This window comes from Merops nubicus, unplaced genomic scaffold, assembly GCF_000691845.1.
Source record: "Merops nubicus isolate BGI_N331 unplaced genomic scaffold, ASM69184v1 scaffold7677, whole genome shotgun sequence".
NCBI lineage: Eukaryota > Metazoa > Chordata > Aves > Coraciiformes > Meropidae > Merops > Merops nubicus.
In genome coordinates, this window is record NW_008620910.1 from 24,322 (window position 1) to 32,864 (window position 8,543).

Sequence of the window (8,543 nt, forward strand, 5' to 3'; positions counted from 1 at the left end):
GAGAAGCAACTGTTTGGTTTAGTGACTTTGCGTTCTGGCAAAGGCACAGTAAAGAAACCAAACAGATTCCCTTGACCTTTCAGTCTCTATACCTTTTTCTTAGATCTTTATCCTTTTTATTTCTAATCTAGAAGGATACTGTATTTATTACTACAAGTGAACACAGGTCAAAGTTTACAAGGGATCAAGAAATGTTATTCTTGTATAACCTGTGCACTTTGACTTCCACCACCTTAAATTACTAACCCGGTATAAAATACTGCTGTAAATGGCAGCTCATGAAATAAAGTTGTAGAATTATTTGTTTCAATCTTGTATCTGAGCTTCCATTGAACAGTGGTGTTTTAGTCTTTCAACAAGTCCTATTTGTTGCACGTGCTGGGGTTAATTAATTTGATTTTGTATTGCTCTCAAGGCTAGAGCTAATGGTCTGCAATCCTGTGTGATTATCATACGTATTCTCCGTGACCTCTGTCAGCGGGTTCCAACTTGGTCTGATTTTCCAAGCTGGGTGAGTAATGTTCTTTTGAATGAGCCTTTTTAATACACATAGTATTGCAAGTAAAGCACAGGGAAGTGTTACTACAGTTCAAAATGCAGACTTGCTCAAAATGTAATATAGGGGATTACTTGGGGTTTGTCAGGGTTTTTTCCCCAACTAATTATCCAGATTTGCTTTAAAAATTTGATTTTCTGATGTTCTGTCATTTGGAACTTGAAACTTTTTTTTCCCAACTTCTGTATTCTTTGTGGGTAGCATTCTTATTCTAGATTTAAAACTCCTTTTGCCTTTACTCTGTACAAAATGATCTGATTTTTTCCAACCACCTACTCCGAATTGCTTGGAGTTCACTGAATGTTATTCAAAATAACGTCAGCTGTGCCCAGGTAGATCTCTGATAGTAGAAAAGCTACCTAAACAAAAGGATCACAGTAACTCCTGTGATCATTGATATGTCCCTTCCACAGGATGAAATACCACAGTACTTCAGTACAGACTGCATGTCACTATTAGCATTTTAATCAGTGTAACTTATTGTTACACTTGTTATCTTATTGTTACCTCTAGGTTGTACTGGGTTACCTCTCTAGTTCTTGCAGCATTCCTTTTGCACTGATGACCTTAAATTATGCTCTCCAGGAGTGAAACTTGTGCTCCAGATATTAACAAATGTTCGGTCTGCAGACTGGACAAAGTTAGCCTGAAACAAAATCTCAGAAATATGTGTCATGTGAGAGTAAGCTGAGCTCTGACTGTTCTGTTTCACGCACCAAATCCTGTTGCACTGTGCTGCTTCCTTTTCATTTTTGGCAGGAAGAGCATTAACATTGAGATAGTTTGACCAACTGCCATTACTTCAGTGAGAACTGTTTTACAACTGTATAAGCTTGCAGACAATTTTATTAAATTACTTCTGATAATATTTATTGCTTCTGGAAAAAAACTTGGAGCAGTTCCTGTTTCCTAAATATTGAAAATAAAAAAAAAAAAATAGTGCCAGTTTCTGTGCTACGTTTCATGAAAGATACACTGTGCAAACATAGCTTAAAAGAAGATGAGGTGGAAGTACCCTGTTAATATTACTGTGGTACTGAGTTGCCACAGAATAAACCATGGCATACTTTTAGAAAAGCTTCCTTAGAACTATTGCAATACACAGCAGGCACACAGATGAAGAACAAGGAACACTGTTTCTTACTTCTCACATTGTCTTTCTAAGGCACATCCGGAAGAGAAGACAGGTATGAAGCAGAGTGTCAGGCCTAGCTGTGTGTCAGTTCTCTCCATAAGTAATCCCTGATTTGCTCCTGGTACCTGATGTATTGTCAGTGCCATGGGTCAACACTGAAGTCAGTGTAGTCAGCTGTTCTTTTAGCCCATTGGCAAAGTCTTACTGATAACAATGATGGAGTGAAAATGGTGATTTTAAAATAGATACAATTTCTGCCAGTCACAGGTGGAATTTCAGAGATTGAAGAAATACATTTTTCTGGGTACAGAACTTCTCCTGACTTGTATGCTAGAAGCCTGTTACAAACCAGAGATGCCAGAACTTTTCAAAAAGTACCTAAGTTGTTGTAAAAATAGAGGCTATTAGGAAGGCTAAATACAGACATTAGTAGCACCCTCTTTATGTACCTAAAAATAAAAACTCAAGTTAGAAGAATTTTGTCAGATTTCTAAAATTTAGAAGGAGCTATATGCTAGGTTGAGTTTCCAGACTTGAAATCCAGCCTTTCATGCACATAGACACCAGGGCATCATAATTCAAATTTTCCTAGGATTAAGTTGTAGACTTTAGTGTATTGCATGAGGAGCCAAAAGAACTAGACTTGCATTAATGCAGAATCATTATCTGTTTTTTTTCTTTCCTCCTGTATTTTGCTTCATAACTAAAACCAGCTAAATTACTGTTGCTAAATCCTGAGTGATACAGTGGGAATATGGAAGTTCCAAGCTCAAGAATTGAATATGTCGGTTAAACGGCGCTAAAATAGAAAGGAACGGGCACCCTTAGTGAAGGATTGTAATTAACACTGCCTGTAGTTACTTGCACGCATCAGAATAGGTATTTACTCTTAGAAAGTAAAAATACAGGGCAACAGTTGCACAGCTGTAAGCTCTTTGTGAGGGGAAGGAGAGGGCCAAAAAACCCACAAAAAAATGAGAGACATATTGTTTGAGAATTAAACTTGCCAAAGAGCTAGTATAAAGACAGCCATCTGATACAGAAAAATAAAAAACCTAAGGAAAGAGCTTTACTTTTGCAAATATCTGTTACAGGTTTTTCATGGAAAAACGGTATCTAATAAAAGTAAGCAATGAAAATATTCACAGTAGAAACAATATTTATAATGCAGCTAGTAATTTAAACCATTTTAACTAATATCAGGGTATAAATTTTAGAAAACCTGTTTCTTATCAGGGTTTTTTATACTTGTTTAACCTGAGTGTTAGCCTTTATTCAGGAGAAGACTTGCTGTGAACTTCAGTTTTGCTAAACAGAAGAATTAGTAAACACTTAAACATGAGAAGATAATTAAACTTTTGATGCTTTAAGTTTCTGTACTCTTGTAGAAAAGATTTTTTTTCTATAGCACCCTGTTAATTTCATTACATTTACCGTGTGCTTTTTATTCATGCAGCTGACAGATTCAGGTGGCGCATCATGCTTCATACACTCTCAAAAAATGGCTGGACAAGTTTTCTACCTGCATATGTAGGCTACTACTGTATAAATTTCTACAAAATGCTTGAGCAACTGGTTATGAGGAGAAGCATTTCAGTTTCAGTACTCAATCTTGCTTTCTTTATATTCATCTTTATAAAATAGCTGATTTTTCTTTTCCATTTTAACTGAAAGCATTCCATGGTGTGTAATGTTCTTCTAAATTTCAGATTCAAAAATTCAGTGTTGCACAACAGTAGTAGCTTTCTTCTCTGTTAATCCGTTTTCTATATTGGCTGCATTTTTTTGTTGTTGGTCTAGGCTATGGAACTGCTTGTGGAAAAGGCAATTAGCAGTGCTACTGGACCACAGAGTCCTGGGGATGCCCTGAGACGAGTTTTTGAGTGTATATCTTCAGGTATCATCCTTAAAGGCAAGTAGCATTTGACCAGTATCTGTATGCTTGTGCTTATCTAGTGTAAAACCTGTAGTCTTGGTTGAAAGAAAGCAGAGATGTGCTACTAATTAGCCTAACCATTGTAGGTGGTCCTGGTCTCCTGGACCCTTGTGAAAAAGATCCTTTTGATACACTTGCTGTAATGACAGATCAGCAACGAGAGGATATTACTTCAAGTGCACAGGTAAGTAAACATATGTGTGAAGAAACTAAATTTGATGGATGGTTTTTGAGGTGTTTTTTGTTCTGGTTTGTGATTTGGTTATTTTTGTTTGTTTGTTTATTTTTAATGGAGCTCTTTGTGGTGGACATGAATTTTCCTTTTATAGAATACAGTCTGGTCTTATCAGTCTTAAGCTAGGCAACAAATATGTCATGGCAGAGAATGTAGAATAGTATTAATTTTTTCACCAAAATAAACATATTTTCCTGAAAAGTGTGAGAAGCACTCCCATATATATATATCTCTGTAAAGATGCTCACTCTACAGTAGTATGTTATTAGACTTAAAATCAGATTGGTGTTTAATATTTCATAAATGCTAAAAATGAAACAAATTTATTTATTGTTTCCACTTAGTCTTGACCACTCACACTTGCAGCTTGAGAGTTTACTGCCCCTACCTCTTCATTTCATCCTTTTGCTAAACGATAACTAACACATAATGGGACATGTGACAAGCCATGGCTGCTTCAGTGCAGCTAAAACACAGGTACATTATTTTTAAGCTAAGATGATGTACCTTGTACAGGAGCAGCAAATGTGGCACACACATTTAATTGTGCAGACTTTTTGGGGTGAAGGAAGAGTGCACAGTGAGAGCTAAGGATGATATCGATACACTGCTAGTGTCCTTCATTAATTGCTTAGCAGAGTACTCAGAACTGACGCTTGTTTCTAACAGAAGTATCTTCTTTCCACCCTATGTCTAGTTTGCACTCAGGCTCCTTGCATTCCGCCAGATACACAAGGTTTTGGGGATGGATCCGTTGCCACAGATGAACCAGCGCTTCAACATCCATAACAACCGCAAAAGGAGAAGGGACAGTGACGGGGTTGATGGATTTGAAGCAGAGGGGAAAAAAGACAAAAAAGATTATGATAGCTTTTAAAAATGTTTGTCATCAGTGCTGAGTTCGAAGGTGATATAAAGTCCATTTGTTGCCTTGCTTTTCCTTCATTCATAATAATGTCTGTTTAAAACATCCAAAACCAACTTGAGAATTAGATTGGGAAGAGAACAACCTAACTCTTCTGTGAGATACTGAGTATTTTAATGGATGTACTGTACCAGACAAATTATGGATGGAAAGACTGCAAATGGAAACTGTTGTCATAGTACAAAAATAATTTGCTCTCATTGCATTTTCTCTAAATGTTTTGCTAATTTTAGTCAAGTTTCTTCTTTTTTTAGGCCTTTTTTATTAACAAGTGCGTTGTCTTCTTCACTGTATTTAATGCAGCATTTGTGCTTCTGTTGCTATGTGTATTTTGCGTTTTTATTTAGAAGTTTTTATGTTTGCCTTTGACACTAGTTGTGTAAGTTACTTTGTGTTAGACAGTATAAGCTCTTCCCTTCCCAATTAATAGTTTACAAAACTTTTTTTTTGTGAAGTGAGGCTGCAGGATTATGTTTTTTTTCTAAATGTGAAGGGGGTTACAACACACAATTATCCTGCCATTTGAACGCTCAGAATTACATGTTTTTGCCAATCTTGTGGCATTTGTCTCCTTAGTGTGATATAGCGGTGTAATTAAGACAAATTTGTGTTAATCTAATCAAGTTTGCTGTTAGTTGTGCATTAGCAATATAAAAGCTAATATATACAGTATGGTCTTGCAACAGTTTTAAAGCAGCTGCACAGTTGATCAAAGTTTTGCATGATGTTTTTGGTTTTACTAGAAGGGCTTTTAAAACTACCATCTTATGTTAAATGCGTAGGTCTTTGTAGGATTGACTTTGTGACATAGCAAGGCCAAAAATAACTTTCTGAATTCCTTTTCTCAACATAGAAATAAAAGCGGGCATTTCCCATTTAGACAAAGTTAGTGATTCTTTTCAGTCAACTTTGTCAATATGATATTAATTCCTCTCAGCCCTTAAGATAAATGTTTGTCATATCAGTGCCTGTGAGGTTATTCCTTATAGCTATTCCTCTATAAACTCTCAGTGATTTTTTTTTCAATAATTCAGATTTTGAAAGTGAAGTATTACTGAAAAAGTGAAGGTTATCAAAGAAAAAACCCAGAAAATTATTTGATGTGGCCATAGTGTATGCTTATGTTTCTTTCAAAAAGCTAAATATAGCAGTGGTGTAAGTAAAGTTACATCATACTGTTGATGTATGCTCTGGTACACAGGTGTGATTTGTTGTCACAGCACCACAGTGGAATACACAAAACCTAAAATTTAGTAAACTGACTAAAATTCATTACACAGTGGAAACTAAAGTTTCATACATTCAGTTCATTGTCTGTTATGCTTTGTTGCAAACCCATAAAACAGATTAACACAGACTAACATTTTGGTAACTGCTTCATCGATGGCTATAAGAGAGTATTGTAAATTTACAAAAAAGATCATTTATTTCTGGTACCATTTATTAAAAAAAAACTTTTGTCCCACTTTGAGGTCGAATTTGTCTTTGACCTTTTTAATAAGTAACTCGGAGTAGGTGAATGTTTCTGTTTGCAACACCTACTGCTAACAGCATGGGCCTATGGAATAAAAATACAATATTTTGAAAAGATAGAGGAGTCTAAAGACTTAAAAGAAAAAAATCAATAGTGTCCTTTAAGCATCAGAGTGCAATTTTTAAGGGGATAATTATCAGTGGTTAGCAAGTAAAAAGGAAAGCTTTCTTACTGTAGGAAAGATTTCTTATTAATTTCTGCATCAAAAATGGAGAAAGCAGAAATGTTTTAAATTTACTTTTTAAAAAAATTATTATACTAGCTTCTGTTGTCCAGTCTTCATGCATAGCTCCAAGTATATGCTTGTTTTTAATCTGTTTTTAAGAGGGTATCTTGCTGACATGATGTCTAGGTAGGCATTACTATTTATTTTGAAAGCTACAGGTGCTATTCATGTGGCTAGTTCAACTCCATACCAAAGTTTCTTTCTTCATAAAGCACACTCGTCTATTCAGGCATGTGACCCTAAAATTTAGGATTAAAAAGGTCAAAGATGTATTTTGGATTTCCTGTATTTGTGTTCTGCTGGCTTTTAACTCTTAACCAGTTTCTGGATCTTTTGAAATATTGTATACTTAAGGTGATTCCACATTAAATATGAAGCTGTGACCATGATTTTTGTGCTGTGTGGTGAAGAGTGAATTTGCCGATTGTTTCTAGTTTCCCTGCCCTTTTTCATGGGCTGTTTCGGGTAACTTCTGACTCTTGGTAATCTAAGAAGAATGGAAAAAGAAAGTTTTAAAAAGTACTGAGATAGCTTTGACTTTATTACACTGTGCACTTAGGAAGACAAAATCGAGACCACATAAGCAATATATGAACAAGTAATCATTTTAATATCCTAATCTATTACTAATAAGCAGTGTGTGTTTTTTACTCAGCAGTGCTGTGTGTTAAATCCCAATATCCCAGACACCACAGTCATCAAACTTGAGAGAAGAATTTTCCCTTCACTGCTTACCTTAGAGGAACAGTTAGTGAAAACTTGAGCTGTTCTGTTTTGAAGCTTTTTCAAACTTTGACTCACCTGCCTAGTTCGCAAGCGTGTCCTGTTTGTAAGCAGTGTGGTTTCACATGGATTCCTGTATAGAGGCCTTGACAGAAATTAAACCTGTTGGAAATAGTCCATCAGCTTCTTGCCCTTTTATGAAATTCCAGATGAACTATTAGTGTTACAGAGCTATTGGATGTGATGGGTTCATTTGCTGCTTCTATTTTTACACCTATTTCACTACTCAGAAGTCATTTCATAGTACTTAAAATTGCTGTACCTAGTACATTTCTCAGAGCTGAAATCAACTTTAAATATTTCTACAGCAATTTGTATGCATATTTAACATTCTCGTTGATGGTTGAGTATCTGCTAATGATTAGTCTGTTAAGTAGTCTCACAGTGCCAAATTTATTTATTCAACAGTTAAGACTTGTTTGGACTACTCAAATGGATTTTAATAGCACAGCATTAATAATAAAAGGGAGGAAAAAAAAGTAGTAGGCACAATTTGCATTATGCAAGTTCATGTTTTCTTACTAAGAGAGGAATCTGAACCACATTGGTAGCAGTGCAAGTCAGGACAATATGGGGTAGAGGAAAGTGGCTGAATGCAGCAGTACACACTGCTGACCCACACCGAGCCTGCTGTCAGTCAGCACCCCCAGATCCCTTTCTGCAGGGCTGCTCTCCGGCCACTCCTCTCCCAGGATTATACTTGTGCCAAGCATTACTCCTTTCCAAGTGGAAAATATGGCATTTGCTCTTTTTGAATTTCATCCCGTTAACCACAGGTAGCCCAGTGCTCTGGTCTGTCGAGATGCCTCTGCAAGGCCTCCTCCTTAAGAGGGCCAACAGCACCTCCAAGTTTGGTATCATCAGCAAACTTATTAATGGTGCATTCAATTCGCCCGTCCAGATCATCGATAAATACACTGAACAGAACAACGTGTACATGACATTCCCCTTATTTCTCACACGGAGCAAGCAGCTTTCTGTGGCCATAATTACCAGGAACATCACCCAACATCTTTTCATTCTGAGATGTCACTGCTGGGAGGAAAGGTGAAAGGAAGGATGAAGAGCAGGGACTGGCCTTTCAAGCATCCGGATGTCCTCCTTCACAGACAAAGCTGTACATCTAGTGTCCATGCCTTGTTCCCTCAGCTGAACGACAAGGACAACATTAGGAGTGTGTGAGCACACTTCTCCAAACACTTGGAAATCAAAA

The 8,543-nt window shown here is 36.5% G+C and overlaps 1 protein-coding gene across 1 annotated transcript in view; it reads left to right on the top strand.

The window, feature by feature from the left end:
• LOC103776735 (zinc finger RNA-binding protein-like) overlaps nt 1-4,972 on the top strand; it is a gene marked incomplete at its 5' end in the record, with an annotated part of 25,011 nt that extends 20,039 nt beyond the window's left edge. The window contains 4 exon segments of the mRNA XM_008944259.1: nt 416-511; nt 3,492-3,603; nt 3,714-3,811; nt 4,560-4,972. Of these exon segments, the coding sequence (XP_008942507.1) occupies nt 416-511; nt 3,492-3,603; nt 3,714-3,811; nt 4,560-4,739 (486 nt within the window).
• Between the last annotated feature and the right edge of the window lie 3,571 nt (nt 4,973-8,543).